At 36.2% G+C, this 23,294-nt stretch overlaps 1 protein-coding gene across 2 annotated transcripts in view; it reads right to left on the reverse strand.

The window, feature by feature from the left end:
• Positions 1-5,181: 5,181 nt before the first annotated feature.
• LOC149802451 (cell adhesion molecule CEACAM2-like) overlaps positions 5,182-23,294 on the reverse strand; it is a 134,352-nt gene continuing 116,239 nt past the window's right edge. For both annotated transcript variants that reach the window (XM_089951676.1, XM_089951675.1), the window contains exon 10: positions 5,182-5,350. In XM_089951676.1, coding sequence (XP_089807802.1) covers positions 5,310-5,350 — 41 coding nt within the window. In that variant the 3' untranslated portion in view covers positions 5,182-5,309. The remainder of the gene's footprint in view (positions 5,351-23,294) is intronic.

Below are 23,294 nucleotides of genomic sequence, written 5' to 3' on the forward strand. Positions count from 1 at the left end.
TGCATTCATTGTTGGGTCCAGCTATCAAAACAAGCATTCATTGTTGGGTCTAGTTCTATCAACACAAGCATTCATTGATGGGTCTAGTTCTATCAAAACAAGCATTCATTGTTGGGTCTAGTTCTATCAACACAATTATTCATTGTTGGGTCTGGTTCTATCAAAACATGCATTCATTGTTGGGTCTAGTTCTATCAAATCATGCATTCATTGTTGGGTCTAGTTCTATCAACACAAGCATTCATTGTTGGGTCTAGTTCTATCAACACATGCATTCATTGTTGGGTCTAGTTCTATCAACACAAGCATTCATTGTTGGGTCTAGTTCTATCAAAACATGCATTGATTGTTGGGTCTAGTTCTATCAACACAAGCATTCATTGATGGGTCTAGTTCTATCAACACAAGCATTCATTGTTGGGTCTAGTTCTATCAAAACATGCATTCATTGTTGGGTCTAGTTCTATCAAAACATGCATTCATTGTTGGGTCTAGTTCTATCAACACAAGCATTCATTGTTGGGTCTAGTTCTATCAAAACATGCATTCATTGTTGGGTCTAGTTCTATCAACACAAGCATTCATTGATGGGTCTAGTTCTATCAACACAAGCATTCATTGTTGGGTCTAGTTCTATCAAAACATGCATTCATTGTTGGGTCTAGTTCTATCAACACAAGCATTCATTGTTGGGTCTAGTTCTATCAACACTTGCATTCATTGTTGGGTCTAGTTCTATCAACACTTGCATTCATTGTTGGGTCTAGTTCTATCAACACTTGCATTCATTGTTGGGTCTAGTTCTATCAAAACAAGCAATCATTGTTGGGTCTAGTTCTATCAACACAAGCATTCATTGATGGGTCTAGTTCTATCAACACAAGCATTCATTGTTGGGTCTAGTTCTATCAAAACAAGCATTCATTGTTGGGTCCAGTTCTATCATCACAAGCATTCATTGATGGGTCTAGTTCTATCAACACAAGCATTCATTGTTGGGTCTAGTTCTATCAAAACATGCATTCATTGTTGGGTCTAGTTCTATCAACACAAGCATTCATTGTTGGGTCTAGTTCTATCAAAACATGCATTCATTGTTGGGTCTAGTTCTATCAACACAAGCATTCATTGTTGGGTCTAGTTCTATCAAAACATGCATTCATTGTTGGGTCTAGTTCTATCAACACTTGCATTCATTGATGGGTCTATTTCTATCAACACTTGCATTCATTGTTGGGTCTAGTTCTATCAACACAAGCATTCATTGATGGGTCTAGTTCTATGAGCACAAGCATTCATTGTTGGGTCTAGTTCTATCAACACTTGCATTCATTGTTGGGTCTAGTTCTATCAAAACATGCATTCATTGTTGGGTCTAGTTCTATCAACACAAGCATTCATTGATGGGTCTAGTTCTATCAACACAAGCATTCATTGTTGGGTCTAGTTCTATCAAAACATGCATTCATTGTTGGGTCTAGTTCTATCAAAACATGCATTCATTGTTGGGTCCAGCTATCAAAACATGCATTCATTGTTGGGTCTAGTTCTATGAAAACATGCATTCATTGTTGGGTCTAGTTCTATCAAAACATGCATTCATTGTTGGGTCTAGTTCTATCAACACAAGTATTAATTGTTGGGTCTAGTTCTATCAACACTTGCATTCATTGATGGGTCTATTTCTATCAACACTTGCATTCATTGTTGGGTCTAGTTCTATCAACACAAGCATTCATTGATGGGTCTAGTTCTATGAGCACAAGCATTCATTGTTGGGTCTAGTTCTATCAACACTTGCATTCATTGTTGGGTCTAGTTCTATCAAAACATGCATTCATTGTTGGGTCTAGTTCTATCAACACAATCATTCATTGTTGGGTCTAGTTCTATCAACACAAGCATTCATTGATGGGTCTAGTTCTATCAACACAAGCATTCATTGTTGGGTCTAGTTCTATCAAAACATGCATTCGTTGTTGGGTCTAGTTCTATCAAAACATGCATTCATTGTTGGGTCTAGTTCTATCAACACAAGCATTCATTGTTGGGTCTAGTTCTATCAACACTTGCATTCATTGTTGGGTCTAGTTCTATCAACACTTGCATTCGTTGTTGGGTCTAGTTCTATCAAAACAAGCATTCATTGTTGGGTCTAGTTCTATCAACACAAGCATTCATTGATGGGTCTAGTTCTATCAACACAAGCATTCATTGTTGGGTCTAGTTCTATCAAAACAAGCATTCATTGTTGGGTCTAGTTCTATCAAAACATGCATTCATTGTTGGGTCTAGTTGTGTCAAAACATGCATTCATTGTTGGGTCTAGTTCTATCAACACAAGTATTCATTGTTGGGTCTAGTTCTATCAACACTTGCATTCATTGATGGGTCTAGTTCTATCAACACTTGCATTCATTGTTTGGTCTAGTTCTGTCAAAAGAAGCATTCATTGATGGGTCTAGTTCTATGAGCACAAGCATTCATTGTTGGGTCTAGTTCTATCAACACTTGCATTCATTGTTGGGTCTAGTTCTATCAGCACAAGCATTCATTGATGTTAAAAATTTGCTGCAGCTGTCAAACTCATTTCATTCAGGGTATACAATATAAGCACTCATGGTATGTTAATTCTCCAATTTAGCACACTTATCTGTATCTATACAGTGGCATGGAAAACATAAAAAGCAAGCACACTGAATATAAACAAGAATTAGGAAGTTAGAAAACATTATTTTGGAGACTTTGTAAATACAAATTCATCAAGCAAACGAACCATACTGAATCAACATCTTTTATATTACACTGATTGAAAAATCATCAATCATATGTTTTACTTTTACTAATCATATTATAGACCAGAACATTAGTAGAATGATTGATGATGGTATGTAAGCAATAGCCAAAATTATATATATATATATATATATATATATATATATATATATATATATATATATATATATATATATATATATATTAATTTGAATATTACTACAGTCATAGAAGCTAAAAAAATATATAGTTTAAAGAATGTTCCCTCAGTGACATTTGATGATAATGTAGGAGGAATGTGTAGAAAATGCAAAATGAGAAACATGTAAACTATTGCAACAGTCTTGTCAACGAATATTCACTGTGTGCTATTTTCATTATCATTGGTATACTTGTAACACCCACTATATTTGTTTTATATAAAAAAAGATATTCCAATAACACTTATTATGCCACAAACTTCACAAATGTCTTCTGTGAGTCTCTCAAGAATTGTATTGGTACACAGCAGTTGTGTCAGGCTTTTTTATCCATTTTTTTCATAATTTTTATCAGAATCTGAAAATAAGAGAAAATACCTATAACCTTAGATACACAAGCCAAAATATGCATCTAAGCAATTAATTGAGTCACTATGTAAATTAAAATAATCAAACAATGGACTAAAACTTATTGTCTCTTCAATTAACAGTCTCAATATGAATCTGACATTCATTATGACAACATAAGCCAGTGAAACAGAATGGCAGAAAATTAGACACTGCTGTAGAAGTTGCTAGATCAAACCAAAATAAAATGCATCTTCATTAAATATCTTAATTGATGGGAAGCAAAGAACAATATAACATTGACAATTGGACAGTTTAACAACACAGCGATGTTAGAGAAAGCATGTCAACTGATATGACTGTGTATTTTTGGTCTATAGCTGTCAGCTTGATAAGACTCCATAATTATTTGAATATGATCTAGTCTTTTTATTTCATGGGGTAGTATAATTAAAGAAAATTTAAATACATTTCTGATAAAGGTATCTTTGGATGTTTCATGAATGTTCAGTGAGCTATAAATCTGGATGTCATTATTTGCAGAAAGGTGCAATGTTTCATAGGAATCACTTTCTTTTGACTTTGTGATAGAAATTGAAATATTATTAGATATGTCATATCCAGCATTGGTAAATATGAATGGTTTTAAGAAGAGCTTGAATATTTATTTTTACTAAATGTTAACTGCTTCAATATAGATTTACTTAGTAACATGTTCCATGACTGTTTTCTTGTCAATGATCCTTTCTTTGACTTATATAAATATATATATATATATATATATATATATATATATATATATATATATATATATATATATATATATAGTGTGTGTGTGTGTGTGTGTGTGTGTGTGTGTGTGTGTGTGTATATATATATATATATATATATATATATATATATATATATATATATATACAGTCGACTCCACTTAACTGCACAACGGTTAACTGCACACTCCGGATAACTGCACCTAGTCAAGCCGGCCCCGTTTTTTCCCAATGCTTTTCAATGAGAACAAACTTCGGATAACTGCACTTCGCTTAAATGCACATTCCGGATAATAGCACGATAAATGTTCTGCCCGTGGCACATTATTCATCACAATTTTACTCCGGTTAACTGCACAATGTATAGTCAGGATCAGTTCTTGCCAGTCCACTGCTGTAGCGCTTCAAATAAGCCGACAATTAAGCCGGTAAATGCGACTTTGTAAATGATTGACATGTAAAGGACGCCATAGGTGATAGATACATGTATATTCCCGCCCACCAGGGAGCAATAGCACGGGAACATCATATGTTGCAATAGATGACAGTCTTCAGACAGAAGGTGAAATCGACGACTCAGTAGAAAATGACGAAAGAAGTGATGACGACGATGCAGTAGATGACCAGGTTTCATCAAAAGTCGCTATTCAGTCACTCCAGAATTTATGCAGATTCATGGAACAGAGAGAATGTGAGCTGTTTGAACCGTTTTAAAAAACAGAGTCGGCAATTCACAAACTTATTAGTAAAACTTGTGTGCAGACATCAATTGCCGATTTCTTTCGGAAATCGTCAATTTCGTTGTGTTTGATTTAACAATATTACGTTAGTGCTGTTCATTGTAGACTCTTGTTTCATTTAAATAAACGTTGAAAGAGTGGATTCTTTTCATCTTTATACGTTATTCTTCACCTATATTCGTGCCGTGCTGATTTAAAGCTGTACTGTACCGTACTTCGGTTAACTGCACACTCCGTTTAACTGCACAGTCTCGTGACGGCCCGAGGCTGTGCAGTTAACCGGAGTCGATTGTATATATATATATATATATATATATATGATTTAGGATGTCATTACATTACAAAAAAGTAAACTGTTGTATCGGTTTCTTTTTAGAATTATCAAGTTACATTATTTTTCAATAAAACACTTAATAGATGAAGATTATGTAAATATAACTATATCGTGTTTTATGTAATATTCACATCAATGGCCTTCACCTTAAACTGGCATTTCTGTTTCCTTCTAATGTGATACCTGGGGAAATGGGAAGCAAAAGTAACATAATTTAAAAAGAAATGAAACACGATATTGTATAACAGTCAGAATACTGGGCATATTGATATAACAAAATAGACAAACAAATAATGAAAATGAGATGTAAAAAAATTTTCATCAAATAGGATTAACCTGCAATTTGCACATGCCCATTCCAACATAACAATGACAATATTAAGCAGACAAATTTTATTACACACACACTTTAGCTTAGCAGCAGAGAGGGTGAACAGACCATAGAATTCCGACAAAAACAAATAAAACAAACAAATAAATCATCTCGTAGAAAGGTCCAGATTTTACAAATGAACTTTCCTTGAGATGTTTATTTTTGCAATGACCGATTGTGCTAATAAAACCTCAGTTTGAAATAGTATCTGAAAAAATAAAGTACTCTACGTGTTTATTTATTTCTTGTTTATTTTTTTGACGACCAACGTTGGTAGGTACCCTCTCTGCTGCTCCTCTTCTGCTGATATTAATTAAATTATTATGTTATAATGAAATGGTACATCCAGAATCTCATACTGCAAGAACAGCACGAGAACGATTAGAAACAATTAAAAAATTTCTTCCTGTCAGAGACTCATTTAGAAAAAATCTACAAGCGCAGCAAGAATCAAAAGTTGAGTATGAAGAGGACACTAAAAAACTGTTTAAGCCCGTTACTGCAGCTACTAAGAAAGCTGCATCGGCTGTTGAAAAAACTATATGGGGAGATATTGCGGAGGAAGATGAGAAGAGGGAAAGGGGTATTTTTCCGGTATTAGAACAAACTGCAGTGCAGGCTGAAAAAATAGCAAGAAGAACTAAACAGACAAAGAAGATTTTACGAGACCTTCCAACTGACATAGCTGCAGCTCAACCTCCACCTGTTGATGAGGAAATACTTGAAGGTATTGAAAAACTTCATACTGAAGTCGCCGATGTGAGAAAAAAACTTGCATCTAAATCCAAACCAGCAGGAGAAAACGTAGAATTAATTGCAAAATTTAAAGAAGGAGTTGTTGAGGAAATTAGAAAAATTGAAAGAGAGAGATTACCTGAAGCAATATTAAATAGTATATCTAATAAATCTAGTATTTTAAAACCCCGTTATGAAAAAACAAATGATGATAATTTCATTAAATGGATATATCGCGTATATTACAACAAAAAACAAGCTAGAGGTCCAGAATTTGAAAGACTTAAAGAAGAAGTAAAAAGACTTTATAGAGAGAGATGGGAACAACTAGAACAAGGAGAGTCCTCCCAGTATCAGCTTCCTCCACCTCTGCAACAAATAGAACAACAACAATCTTCTTCGCCACAGCAAAGGTTGATGTCGGAAATTAAAAAGAATAAAGAGCTAGTTAAATTACTCCCCTCGAAGAAAATTTCTGCACCGAAAATGACATTTACACCGACAGGTTCACCACATGGGTTTCGAGAAGGTGAATCACCCCCGGCCACCACTGAAGTACTTACTCCGGTAATGCAACCACCAGTATTTAAACCACCTCAAGATGAACCTAAAACAGGATCTGGTTTATGTCCTGATAATATCATCAATGACGTGTCACGGTTAGAAGTTCTCATAGGAGGAAAACGAGCCGGAAATAATTCACCAGAAATAACCAATGAAGCAGCTGATATTTGTCGGCGACTATTTCAAGGTGGTATCATGGATATTGGCGTTTACCGAGAACTTATTGATGAGCTCGTTGATGACTAGTTGTTAGATAAATGGTAAATAAAATAAGATGATTGTGCATGATAATCATCGTAAACCCACACAGGTTAGAGCGGTAAACTCACGATTACCAATCTATAGTGTTATTTACGGAGATGGACTTGGTGATGTCATTCGAGGATTATTCACGAGGATAGCTCCAAAAGTAGCACCTGTTGCAAAACAATTATCGATGAAGGCTATTGATATTGTTCGTGATAAAGCTCCTGGTGCAATTGTCAATGTTGCTGGTAAGGCGTTCTCGGCGATCAAAGAAAGATTAGCACGATTATTGCGACGAAAACAACAACCACCGGTGAAACTGGCAAGTACTGAGGTGATGCCTGCAGACGTAAGTAAAATAATAAATCAGGCTGCAAATCAAAAACTAGCGGCGATATCTGAAGAAGCAGAAAAAAATATAACAGCAAATTTAATAGCAGGGGGCGGTTTTCGTCGACGATGATCATCATTTGGAAAAATGGTAACTATAATAAAATGTTCAGGCGCGAATCAGACCCAGCATTTGATATGGAGGCACCTGTCCTTAAGTACGAGTCAGTACGTGATTATCAGTTTTATTCTTATGACGCAAGACAACCAAATCATCCCGGGAGAATCGAATTACAGGTTCATGATACAAGTAGATATTTCTTGCCCGCTGAAGCGTTTATTGAAGTAGAAGGTACACTTGTAAAGGGGGATAATACGGCATATGGTGCCAATCTGCGTGTTGGTTTTGTCAACAACGGAATTATGGCACTGTTTGATAGCGCCACATACATGATTGATGGAAAAAATATTGAATCAATTCAGAAGGATGTTGATGTTGCTACAACAATAATTGGTCTGGCGAGATATTCTGACGACTTTACAAGATCAGCTGGTCCAACAATGATGTTTGCCAAGGATATCACCAACAACGCCAACCATAATCAGTATATCAAGTTACTCACACCACGGGATACTTCTGTTGCTAATCAGGCAGAAGCTGCCAACCCAGACCGTGAAGGTAGACCAGCTGCTGAATTTGACATCATAAAAGATATTGCCCCGACTTTCAACTTAGGATTTGCAACACGCCGGGCGGCGCTGTCGGGAGATAATAGAAATTTTTCGTGTGCAATTCCATTATCTCACATCTTTGGGTTTTGCAGAAATGTTAGAAAAGTCATCTTTGGAGCTAAACACACAATTGTGCTCGTAAGAAAAGGTAATGATAATGATGCAATCTGGCGAGGTGCTGGTGTTGCTGATGCTGGTAAAGTAAATATATCAAAACTTTCATTGTGGATGCCAGTAATGACTCCATCTATTACTGAGGAACAAAAATTACTATCTTTTATGGATCAAGGCGGTAAATCATTGCTATCATGGTTAACAGTAACCACAGATGCTGCTCAAAGCGATATTAATGGTTTATTTACATGGCATATAGCATCACAACAGGGTGTTTCTGCACCACGACATATTTTTATTGCACTACAAGATAATGCTCGGACGAATAATCAACAACGTTCACATATGATATTTGACAACCTTGGAGTTAGTGAAGTTTCTTTACGGATAAATGGACATCAAGAACCATCCGAGGATATACAACTAAATTATGCACAAAATCATGTAGCGCGCGCATATCATCGTTTAATGTCATTCATGGGACGTGATCAAAATATAGATACCGGGTTGCAAATATCACAACTAGATTTTACAGGTCTATATCCGATTTATTATTTTTCACTAGAACATCTTGATTTATCCAAACAATCTGTTGTTGATATACACTTTCGAGCTCGTGTTAATGCCCTGCCAGAAATCGCGGCTGGTCCACCAATTGTTTATGGTCCTTACAGAGCGATCGCGGTCATACTTAGCGACAAGGCCATGTTACTTGAAGGTGGCAGTGGTCGAATGAGGGTCGTTGATGCACCGGTGGAACATCTTTAATCGTGTTATTTAGAAAAATATATTTTATATAAAAATGTCGTATAGTCATGTTAATGTTACTCTGACCCCGGGTCAGGTAAAAAAGCTTCAATCAAAAACCGCCAACAAATGCGGAACTAAAATATCACTAAAACGAGATCATATTAGTGGTGGTCCAAACAAATTATCGTTGACAAATAATCAGATTAAACATTTCAATAAAGCCCTAGAATCAAAAACTGGAGTTCAATTCCATCTCTCCCCGAGCGCCATCAAAGACATGGTTAAAACGGGTGGTATATTCCCACTACTTGCGGCCATTCCGGCATTAATAGCTGCAGCTGCTCCAGCCGTAGCAAAAGCGGCCGCGTTAGGTGCTGTTGGAACAGCCGCTGGAATGGCACTAAAGAAAGCAGCAGGGCGAGGATACAAAAAAAAGGGACGCGGTCTAAGATTACCGGGATCTCGTTGGGGGAGAGGCCTAAGGCTTCCAGGGTCACTTCGTTAAACGTTCCATCATCAAATTTTGATTTACTTGATGCTGCTAAAAAATTAAAAATATCCGCCTTTAGAGGTGTTTTTATGCGAGATCAATTACCGAAACAACCAAACAAACTAGAAACAGGTATTATTAATCTTGACAAACGTTCCGGACCCGGTACTCATTGGGTATCATACGCGATTGATCCGCGTGGAATTGTTTATTTTGATTCGTACGGGTTAGCTCCACCTGTTGAATTTATCAAGTATGTCGCACCACTCCACGCAACAACTAGCGGTTCCAAAGTTTGGTATTCAACGCTACCCACACAAACAATGACAGATCAGCCAATATGCGGCCGTGAAGTAATTAATGTACTCGACGCTATATCAAAATCATCCAAGCCGCCACATAAAGTCGTGCACGATTATACAAGCAACCGATTTGTTGCGCGTAAAGCATTTTAAACAACGGATCTTATTATAATGGTTGACATTTACGGAAGATCTTCTACTAGTAAGAAAATAAAATCCGACGTTGATCTGTCAAAGTATGCGACTAAAGATGACCTCGCTGATATCATGAACCTGGCTGGAGTTGACCCAGATGAAGTTGTTATTTTTCAAGATGGATATGGTAAACTAAAAACCAGCAATATCAAATGGAATGATATAGTCCGGCGAGTACTCGGTGCAGTTGCAGATAATATTCCCGTGTTTACTGATGGTGGTAGAATCAGAGATTCAAGTATGTCACTTAAAACCATCAGAGATGAAATTGCAAAAAGTGTTGCTAATCGCGTGAGAAACACCGGTGACACAATGACAGGTGAACTCAACATGAGCGGGAACAAAATAGTAGCTGTAACAGCTCCAAAATCTGACAACGACGTCGCAAACAAACTATACGTCGACGACGTGGATGGAAAACTATCCACGCTACGGGCTGAGTATGACGTTCACGCAGGAGCTTTTGGAAGATTTCGAAGAAATTTTCAAAAAATCGATGATACCATAGATAAATTCTTCGGTACTCCACGCGCCATTGACATGAAACTCGTTGATATCAAAACTGACCTAGACACGATCAAACAAACACAGCAAGACATCGTAGCGGGAATTCCTGAGATTATCAGTAAAACCAATTTGATTAAAATTCCAGCTGCAATAACTCCCGGGCATATTACAAACATCGTATGCACGGTATCATCGGGATTTGCAACATGGTCGCAGCAAAATAATACTATCAAATATACCGCAACAGTCACTGGCGTGTACAGGCTATCTGTGTTTAGTGCTGCAAAATTTAAAATATTTACAATGTTTCCATGGCGTCATTCCACCGACAGGTTTTCCGGGGTTGTATCTGTTGTATTAAATAGCGGAACCGAAGAAATATTTATCCTGGATGCAGATGATAAGACATTAACCGCAACATCTTACTGGTGGTGTTTGGAATTTGTAGCTGAAACACCTCAATTGGTTACTGCATAAAAATATATATGGACGGTGCACAATACAGATACAATCAAGCGCGTGAATGGCAGGCGACGCTAAAAGATCAAGTTGATCAATATACAGTAAAAGTAAAAAAATATCGACGACGATTGGTTATCGTTGATGTGATTGTTTATTCAGTATCCGCTGTTGTTGCTGGAACCGGTGTAATATTATCAGCGTTAACAACGATGGCACCAGTAGCTGTAACTGTTTGTATTTCAGCAGCAACAACTATTGCAGGTGTGCTTAGTATCATCACAAAAAAAATATGTACTTGTACGAACGAAAAGTTATCCGATTACAAAATAAAATTACATACAGCGACGGTAGCATACTCGAAATTATCCTCGTTGTTATCAGCGAGTCTCAGTGATGGAATTATATCTGATTTCGAATTTTCAATGATGACCAAAATACACGATGAAGGTATTAAAGATACAAGTATCAATAATGACAGAATTACTCCAGCAGATCGTGACCAACACAACTCCGCCAAAGATAACGATGATCTCGGTAAGTTCAACTAATCCTGAATTTAGTGTTAATTTTCCTATTGCAATTCCAGTAAAAGAAATAGCACTAGCACAATTACGAGTATATTACAGCTGGCCAAATATCAGATCAAAATCATTTAATGGTACACCAGCAAATAATTCGCTTGTATTTACTAACAACAACAAACCCGATGGAACACCTGACTGGGTTGTTGTTGGAATACCAACCGGCAGTTACCAGATTGAAGATATCAGTGAGGAATTTGCGCGTAGAATAAAATCAATAACGGGAAAGGAATCAAAAATATCAATAAACGTTCATGAGCCGACGTTGTCCTCGACGGTTGAAATAAACTCGCCTGATTATGCCGTTGATATTTATCAATCTTCAATCAGATCAGTGCTAGGATGGCCTGAAATTCCCCCGGTGTATGAAGGACCACCAGAACCAACTCGGGATGATTTTACGTCAAAGACCAGTCTTCGTCATGATATTAAAATGAATTCAGAATGGCTAGATTACATAGAAGTAAAACCAGGATGGAGGGGGGGAACACCTGTATATGATCCTAGAGCTCTTTTGTATAATCTTAATGAACGTGTTATTGCTTTGAATATTGATTCTATATTTGCTTCAATAAACTTAGACCATGAAATACAGGTAAATAATTTACGTGATAGTTTTCAAGAGTATTTATTTGATTCAACATCCGCGCGCGATAATATTATTAGGTACATAGAAGTTTTAAATTATATAGTTAATTCTTCTGAAGTTATCTATAACAGAATTAGAGATATGGTTCTTAAGTCATCAAGCGATTATAAAAAATCCTTCGCAGCCAAGTACAAAATACCCGAAGCTGACATTGTAACGTTTAAGTTTCCTGATTATAATCCGGATAAATTAAGAAAATCTGTCAATGATGTCATTGATGAGTTTTTTCCTAAAATACTCGATGCGTGGAAAAAACTAGCACCATTAGCAGTTGTTCTTAGATATGATAATGATCCACATGACGGCGGAAGACACGTATCCCCGCGGATCGTTAATATAACACCGACGGTCGCGGTCAATCTAGTTTGTGACGTAATCGATGGCAGCTATCAAATAGATCTCGGAAGATCAAATCAGGCTCAACAAGGATACATCCTGTACACGTTCACACCACAAGTTCCCCCTGGAAATTTAATCGTGCAAGAACCAACTAATCCCGTGTATTTGCGGTGTCACAATAATATGTTAACACGAATCAATTTTAAACTCACAGACCACCTTAATCGCTTGATTGACATACGTGAAGAAGAGCTTGTAATAAATCTGTATGTAAAGTCGTAAAGACTTCCGTCTTAAGGATTTCTGTCGTAGATCTTCAGAATCAAATTCGATCAACTTAAAAAAATATTTTATTATTACTGGCACAAATTTGTGTTTGGTACAAATTAATCGGCCCAGGCAACTAAAAAAGCTAGTCGATGAAAGTAAAATTAAAATTTCTATCACAAAAAAAAATAATATTTATTAATTTTCCTGATTTTTACTGAAATTGTACAAATTACTTGATTTTGACTACCAACTACCCCGTCAGAAACATAAAAATGCACGAACTACTTGATTTTGACTACCAACTACCCCGTCAGAAACATAAAAATGCACGAACTACTTGATTTTGACTACCAACTACCCCGTCAAAATCAAGAAAGTTCTAACCTTGTCAAATTTGTTCCTAACAAATTTTATTTATTATAAATTAATTTTATTTATTAATAATATTATTTTTACTGAGATTTTTATTTTTTTTTTACTAAAATACAACGAAATTGCTCAATTTTCCTGATTTTGACTATCAACTACCCCGTCAGAAATCAAGTAATTCGTGCATTTTTCTTTGATTTTGACTACCAACTACCCCGTCAAAATCAAGTAGTTCGTGCATTTTTCTTGATTTTAGTAAAAAAAAAATTAATTAATTCAGTAAAAATAATATTATTAATAAATAAAATTTATTAGGAACAAATTTGACAAGGTTAGAACTTTCTTGATTTTGACTACCAATACACGTGGTCAGCGTTGACTTGGACCCCAGTTACCAAAACTTTCATTTTCATTATCACCAGTAACGAAGTTACCTTGGATCGTTTCATCAGTAACGAAGTTACCTTGGATCGTTTCACGATCTAACATTATTTTTCTTAATAGTCTTATGCGAGTACTAATCGTTTTCTTTGCCTCATACTCGTGGGATAATAACGACTTAATTCTTTCTACGGTGGTAGAAAGAGGAACGAACTCCTTCACATGATCATCTTCTACGGTAGCTAGCGACTGAAACATTGCCAATTGAATCCGTTTCATGAGACTGTATTCAGATGATAGTGTGTGTGTCCCCATGGTTTTACGTTCTTGTAAAATCTCAAAGTCAGAAACTATTTTTTCAGGATTAAGTTCATCAGATATATTAATTCCATCTTTTTTTAATTTTTTAATAGCGACAATTACATCATTGATATTTTCATGGTTCATTATATAATATATAAATCTTTAAAATAAAAAAAATATCCCTAGAACACCTATCGAGTGTATTAGCGAGTTCGTCGGGATGTTTCAGGGACAGCACAGCCAAGAACTCGTAGCTTGCCACCGCAATCTACCAAGTTCATTAGGCAAATATTCCCTCTACGAGAGCCCCTAACCCGCCAAACAACGGTCTAGAGGCCCAAGAGGGAGGACAGCACAATCCTCATTAAACTCGTAGCTTGCCACCGCAATCTACCAAGCTTAGAGGATATACATATAACATATATACAATGAATGAAGAGCCCCTATCGAGTGTATTAGCGAGCTCAGATTATGAATGAAACGGCACTAACTAAGGACAGCACAAGGACAGCACAGTCCTCATTAAACTCGTAGATTGCCACCGCAATCTACCAAGTTTAGAGGATATACATATAACATATATACAATGAATGGTTATATACAATGAAATGGTTATATACAATGAATGAAGAGCCCCTATCGAGTGTATTAGCGAGCTCAGATTATGAATGAAGTACAAACATATAACTTAACTAAGGACAGTACAAACATATACGCTCAGCAAAATCACACCCACAATAATTAATCCAGTGGGTGATACGAAAATGTGTATCAACCACAAGTCAATATTGTGGTTTGTGAATTTGCTGAGCGGAGGGGTTCTTGCGGTTCCCCCCACTATTATAAAAATCGCAATTATGCGCACCACCGACAAATTGTCAGCCATGGGGATTCGATCCTGGACCGCGAGCGCCACAGTCCAATACCATACTGATCGAGCTATCAAACATTGTTACGAACATATGTTTCGGAAGTTAATATATAGCTAGCTATATAGCTAAGGAACCAATATTTACACTAAACAGCGGTTTCTGAATAATAACAGTTCCTGTATTTATAACAGTTTCTGTATTTGTAGCGGTTTCTGTATTTATAACAGTTTCTGTATTTATAACATTTTCTGAATAATAGTTTCTGTATTTATAACAGTTTCTGTATTTGTAGCTAGTTTCCTAAGCAGACCGAAAATCAATAATAACAGTGGCATTAATGCACCAGTCAAAGAACTTTCCAGAGTGTAAGTTCAGTGAACACACAACTGCAGGTCAATTACAATGAGTAACGGTTTCTGTTTCACACACAGCTTCCTACGGATCAATAATATTATCATGTGTTGTATGATGGGAAAATATTTAAAAACCATAAATAATACTTATGAGTCTAATGAGTTAGGTTCGTCGGCACTATACGATGTAATTAGTTAAACTGACTAATTACGATCATAAAAAACCAACCATCTACGAAGAAAACTATATATTACAAAGTAATCTCCCCTTAAATCAAAAATTCAGTAGTGTATGGAGGACCTACTGTGACATAAATTAAAAAAATTAATTCAATGTGGTGATGATAGTTAATAATGTGGTGATGATAGTTATTGATACTGAAATGTAATTTTCTGCTTATATTTTTTCGAGAGAGCAGATCTGGTTATATTATCTGCCACTCTTTGTACTGAACGCGAGTGAATATCAAAATATGTCGCAGCCGCGTTCATAGACTGAAACATAATTTCTTTACCGGTTTCTATGTTTGTAGAAATTACCGCCCTCTTTCCGATTGTCTTACATCTTCCTGTATTACCACATGCAGAGTTCACGCTTCGAGTTGTCACTCGAAGGTTGGATAAATTATTGTTTTGAGGATTTCCATCAATATGATCAATAACAAGACCGTCATTGATCAAACCCTTGTGACACTCGTATGTAAATATATGACATAGATATCTTCTCTTTCCAACTGTAAATCTAAGATAGCCAGTATTAGAAACATTACCAACTGGTTTTTTTAACTTACGGTGCCTGATGATACCATTAATATTTGATTCATAGTTTGTTATGACAGGATGTGGGACAAATATATTTTGCTCCATTATAATAATATTATATGTTTAAATCATTGTTTGTCTGAAATCTTGATATATAATCCTCCACGGATTTTATAGCGTTTTCACCGCTATTATTTTTTTTGTCATAATATCTTTTAAGTTCTCTGAACCGTTTCCCGCCGCACTTTCCACATAATTCTGTCTTTCCTCGCACTCCAATACCACACCGTAGACATGGTATTGGTCCTAGACTTCCTCGTCGTATGTTTTGTGAGTGCATCCAACAAAATTCCTTTCTACAGGATTTGTTGCATCGATTTACTGAGCCGATCATCAACCATCTACATTGGGACATTGTATATATATATATATATAATTTTCTTTATTTAAATATTTGTTTTAATTATATGAACGAGTTTGAGAGATTATCCCAAACTAGGCCTGTTAAGTATAAATTCAACCTTGACAGATTATCTTCTGACTTGCCAGTACGAGATCTGGTTGATCCGAAAAATAAAAGTTTGATCTCGAAAATTCATGACGCTAAGAAAGAATTTTACACGGATGGTGCATCTCATACATGGTCAACGTTCAAGATTATACGCAACACTGTCACGGACGCCACAATGAACGACAAGCGAGCGGCAACTATCATTAACTACATCGCTGAATACGAGGGCAATCAAAAATATTTCTTCAGAGTAAAATTTATTGTATTAACAGAAACAGATAGTTGGATTATCCGTGACAAATATGATCCTGTCCTTGGTAATAATAAAACTATCATATTAAGTAAAAATTCCAGACCGGGTCTATTGACTGGTATTGATAAACCGTATTATTAGCGAGCGTATCCTGTAACGGCGGTTATTTATGGAATTTATGAGATAAATAAAAAACCTAACGTTGATAAACTAGCGCCGATGAAATTTTCAAGGTTAAATTGTGTAGCTGAACGAGTAATATAACACTTTACAAACGCGATGCGTGGAAATGGATTAACTGATTTAAGGCGTGAAAAAATAAACTCGTGGGCTGATTCAGTTAAGGATACTGGTGCTACAATAAAAGATGTTGCTGAGTTAGGAAAAATATTAAAATTTCCAATAACCGTGGCGACAATAACGGGAGAAGTACTGTACCAGTCGAAATATAAATCGAAAGGAGCTCCAATAAATATTATCGATCATAACGCGCACGCATGGACTAACGCGGTAACAATATTTCCACGTGATCGAACTGTTAGATTTTACTCCACAGAATTATCTGTGGCAGATATGTTTGATTTTATTAACGAAATAAGTAAAACCGATCCTGTATCGGTATGGTTATTCAAAAGTAATGAGGAGGGTGAATTTGATCAGTTTGTCAAACCGAACGGTGAAATATATCGCACAGAATTCCTCCATGACGAGATGAAAAATCTTGCGACGTTTTTACAGTGCAAGCACGTGGAAAATACTGACAAATTACTAACTAATTGTTTTACCGTTCCATCTGTTGCGGCTCATTTCGCCAGGGAACGAAATTCATGGAAACCAACACGATTTGATTTACTCGAGGACGTACGCGCAAGTTGCGTCGAATATGGACATGGCGGATTATGGAATACCAAATACAATTACAATGATGTTATTTCGGTTGATATGGTTGCATGTTATCCAGGAAGTTTTCTGGGATACGGAGATTGTTCTACGTACTTTGAAAGATTTGGTCACCCAACAAACGAGATGACGCGGGTGGCAATTAATGGACCATTACCTGATTTTGATCTGACTGGATTCGCCTGTATTGAATCATTCGAGTTTAACGAAAATCTTCACAAGATTTGTTATGTTTGGTTTGGTAGACATTTTTGTGAAAAACGTTGGGCACCTATAGTTTTGTTACGATATATGCTAGATTGTGCGATACTGACATCGTTGGTGGTCAGTGAGGCAATTATATCATATCATGCACAGACCAAAGTTTGGTTGCCCATGTCAGATTCTGAAGTTATTAGCGAGTTTAAGGATGATATTCCTAATAAACTCAAAACCGCAAAAGATCTCGGTAGAAAAATTATAGGTAAATTTACTCAAGGTGGTGCATATGATTATAAAAGACATCACGCACGATTAATTCTAGATGATGCCGAGTACGATTTTATAATCGCTGATACAACGGCGAAAAATACATTTGTAAATCGAGAGAGTGTTTATTTATCCGACGGAACAAAATTAGGTACGATCGTTAGTTACATAAATGACGTATCCCCGCAATATACTCATCTAAGATCTTCCATGTTGGCTTATGTTTCTATAAATTTATTATCGATGATTAATAGATTTCCTGAGGCCGCAGTCAGAGTCGCAACGGACTCGTTTTATATTTCAAGTAAATATTTAGAACCTGTTATGAAATTTACAAGTAATGATGAACGATGGGGTTCGTGGAGAATAAAAAAGGAACTATTACACAATTACACAGAATCAGCAGATGTTCCAATGAGAGATGTTTATCGTGAGGGTAATAAAATATCAGAAATGTCGAAAGCACCATCGTTGAGTGATCCAATAACCAGATATAAGACAGTATATCTCAATGGACCTGGTGGATGCGGCAAAACAACTCGAACGATTAATGTTTTTAGAAATTCAGATATAATCGTGCTGACACCCACACATAGACTTGCACGTGAGATGAAACAGCGGCAAGTACAATCGTGCACGTATCATAGTTTCTTTCGGTGGCGCGGGGATACATGGACTCCTGAACGGATGGGAGAAAAATATATACCTAAAATAATTATTTGGGATGAGATATGCACGGTGTCATTGGATACATTAAAAATGTTTCTTGATTGGTTGTTGACGAAAAATACCGCCATAATAATGTGTGGCGATCATGGTCAACCTCCGCCCTTTGTTGGACCATCTCCACATGATTGGTTAAAAAATTTCGTTGATTATTACGAAGAAATAGATGATGATCATAGAGCTCTTGATGCAAATTTGAAGGAGTTTAAAAAATTAATCAGATTACAATCAAACAAAATTCAGTGTGAAATAATACGTGGAGTGATCTCAGAGACATCAATGAGTGATTTTTTGAACTCATGGAGACCCACCGATTTGATCGTAGCAAGTAGAAAAATAATCAGAGACGCTTTACAGCAGCAGTTATTTCAACTACATAAAGAACAATATTCAGAACTACCCGTACCGTTGTGTTATAGACCATCAGATACACGAAAACAGAATATTAATGTTGATATTCCAGGACAGACTGAGAATCAAAATCTCGTATTAAATGATATTGTCGCCGTTGATATCAGTGTGGTCGAAGATGCATTACACGCTGACAAATCTCCATGGGTGTTGGGATACGCCATGACAATCCACTCGTCTCAGGGATTAACTATTTCTGATACACGAGTCTGGATTGTAGACGATCGCATCGAGTGGTCAAATTTAGTTTATTTAGCGGTATCGAGGGTCAGAAATATATCTCAATTACGTAGAATCATAATTCCTGAAATCGTTGATAAATTTAACATCATCGATGATGATATAATAAGAAAAAAATTAATCGGATACAAACAATCTGACAAAAAAAATAAACGCGACTTTGATCTTGATGTTGAATTTATTACTGAGTTAAAACAGCAGCAGAACAATCATTGCGCATGTTGTAATTGTATAATGTTATGGCGGTATTCGAGTAATGATTCAAGACAATTTACCGTAGATAGAAAAGATAATAGTCGCGGTCATACACGAGAAAATACCATGTTAACCTGTCTTGAGTGTAATCGACGTCGGGGTGCAGGCACCCTTGGCGCTAGCGCCTTGAGTGCTGGCACTAGTGCTAGTTAAGTGATCGAAATCACCGAAGTGATCGCGGTGGTAGTTGTGTATCCACGGGAATTATTTGTAGTTGTTCACGTGTAAATCCACGTTGAGGAGCAGCAGAATCTAATCTGTAGATTGCAGGTCTAGAAACGCCTTCATTTCTTCCAGTGGATCTTGTCACGGTAGATATTTTGTGTGTGGTAACACTCCAAATAGGATCAGTTGCTCTCGCGCTACCACCTTCAAGTTCACCAGGCTCATATAAATATCTGACTGTAACATCACCTAATATTTTTTGTTTTCCAGCATCTTTCCGTTGTGTTGGTATATTTTTTTTTGTGACCGCGCTAATGGGTTTCATGTTGGTTGTTCGTGTGATCTCATTATTTAATGCAGCTATCACGATTGGTAATCTTGCAACCCATTCGCGAGATCTTTTATCCTGAATAAATTCCCTCGCGTATTGATATCCAAATAACCGTTCAGCAAGTGTTCGATTAAATCGCTCAACAATTGCTTGATCACGGTGAATTGCAGTATGACCTCGTCGTATTTTGGTATTATGTTGTTTCATCAGCGATGATACTGGACCAAGAAATTCCTTACCAGGATCAACCTGTAGCAGCTGTGGCCATCGTAGACCACCTCGTGGTCCGAGTCCTCGTTGATAAATTCGTTCAAACGCATCGGCTACTTCAGATGATGTTTTCGCCGATAGCGGCTCTGCTTCTTTATATCTACTTGCAACATCAACTACGGTTAGCGCGTACTTGTACGTTTTTCCACGCACAGTATCATGCGGTAAAAACAGAATATCAGCTTGATGAACTTCATTAGGAACACTGACATCGAAATACGAGTACTGAATTTGTTTAGGACGTGGTAGATAAATTTGCCATATTGCTTGTTTAGATAACCACGTTTTAGCAGTAGAATGTTTAACCGATGCTGCATCAGCGAGTTTACCAATTGCTGCTTTGCCTCTCCAGTATCCTCTCGGTGAATAATAAATTGATTCCATTATTAATTACCAGCCCCAATCGCTAATTTACCTTTCATCGAGGATCTTACTAACCAATTAGCTAATGATTCTCTAATATTTTTATTTTTTATAGAATTTAATGAATGAATTAATTTTACATCTGCAATATGCCTATCTTGTAGATTTTGACTTTTATAAGCTACATCATGAGCATGACAAGCTCGATCAATAGCATTTATTGGTTCCTCGCCTGGTTTTGGTTGATCTTGATTATCGAGCCTGATATCAAGTCGAGTACCAGGACCGCAATAATTATATCCCGGTAGATGTTTTTCCCCGCTGTATTTAGCCCATGGAGCACCTGGAAACTTTGACATCAAATTAGCAATATCACCGCCGCGCTTATTAGGTAAAAACGAAAATTTCTTTCTACCGCATATAGAACATTTTCCACCGTACGCTATTTTTTTATTTTTTGTTATAACCGTAGCTAAATCAATAGTTGGAGTTTTAACTTTACAGCGTAAACAATATAAATTCATGTTATAATATATATGGATATAATTGATTTCTCAGCAACTCGGCAGCGAGAGCCAGTTAAGCATCATCCTGCGCTACCGAACTCCATCAGAATGATTATCATAGGACCATCTGGATCGGGTAAGACGCAATTATTACTTAATCTGATAATGAGATGGTTGAAATGGGATAAATTATATTTAGTAGCACCATCCGTTGATGATCAGCGATGTTATGATGTACTTAAAGATTTCAATGAAAACGCGCGATTACTGGATGAGGATAATGATGTTATAGAGTTTATAACCGATATTGATGAAGCACTGTCCGTAGATTCCATAGACGGATTTATTAATAATTTAGTTGTATATGACGATGTGATGCTAGATAAACAATCAAATCCAGCCAGAATATTTTCCCGAGGGAGACATAAAAATACAGACGTGATCTATGTTACTCAACGATATACACAAATTCCGAAGGTGATCAGAGACAACTGCAACCTTTTAGTTGTGTTTAATGGCGTAGACACACACACGTTGCGAAATATTCATCAAACTTGGTGTGGTGGTGACATGGATATAATTAAATTCAAAAATTTCTTCTCACGAGCGCAAGCTACTCCGCATGGATTTATAACAATAAATTTACATGATCCAAGAACAAGATATCGTGTGGGTATTGATAAAATATTTGGGTAACAGGGGTGATGATAAAATTAAATTGAATTAAACAGATATCATTAACATAATGAACAACTGTGCGTGGCTGCGTCAAGGAACAACAGATAAATGCAACAAAAAGTGCCGTGGAGAATATTGCAAGAAACATAATTATCTTATAAAGAAAAATCCTCATGCTGGTCCACAAAGATGTGTTGGATGTAACAACGGCGTTAGAGGATTATATCAGATTTGCAAAAATTGTGGTGGAGATCGATATCGAAGTTTGATGAACTATTACAGAAAAAGAAAGAACATAAATCCCAAAATAGAAAAACCACCATCAGAACTTGAATATTACTTGAAACATAGAACAAATTCCGAAGATTCAGATGAAGATGAAACAGATGAGGAAAAACGACAGCGAGAACGAGTTGAAAAATATTCATCAAACTTGGTATGGTGGTAAATTAATAGCAGCAGAGAGGGTACCTACCAACGTTGGTCGTCAAAAAAATAAACAAGAAATAAATAAACACGTAGAGTACTTTATTTTTTCAGATACTATTTCAAACTGAGGTTTTATTAGCACAATCGGTCATTGCAAAAATAAACATCTCAAGGAAAGTTCATTTGTAAAATCTGGACCTTTCTACGAGATGATTTATTTGTTTGTTTTATTTGTTTTTGTCGGAATTCTATGGTCTGTTCACCCTCTCTGCTGCTAGCTTTTTATTGTTGGTACAAATCATTCTGCCTATAGATCTTCTTATTAAACCAAAAGCTGCAAAAGTTACCCAGAGTAGTCTTACTGATATTAGTGCTGTTCCTTCGGAAATACACCAATTTACCCGAAGTACATGCTTTCTTTTATTAGCGCTGTCCCTAGTAAATACACAAATTTACCCAGAGTGAGTACGTTCTTACTGTTATTAGTGCTGGCCGTAGTAAATACACCAATCAGGTGAGAATCAGTACATTCATTCTGTTATTAGTCCTGGCTCCTAATAAATACATCAATATAACAAAAAAGAGCACATGCTTGCTGCTATTAAAGGTATGCATTTCTTCTGATAGCTGTTATTTCTGTAGTAATACCTACATTATGATGATATCGACTGACACAGTTTGTCAGAATGCCAAATCAATCAAGTTTTATAGTTTTGTTGAAATATTTTTAATTCTGTTTAAGTTGAATTTTTTGAAGATTACACTTATGGAAATCAAGAAATAATGTACCATGTAACATGTAGTAGGAAGTGTTGAAAGCTATATACGTATATATATATATATATATATATATATATATATATATATATATATATATATATATATATATATATATATATATATATATATATATACATATATATACATATATATATATATATA

This window comes from Sinohyriopsis cumingii, chromosome 3 (genome assembly GCF_028554795.1).
Source record: "Sinohyriopsis cumingii isolate HCF-2022 chromosome 3, ASM2855479v2, whole genome shotgun sequence".
Taxonomy (NCBI): Eukaryota; Metazoa; Mollusca; class Bivalvia; order Unionida; family Unionidae; genus Sinohyriopsis; species Sinohyriopsis cumingii.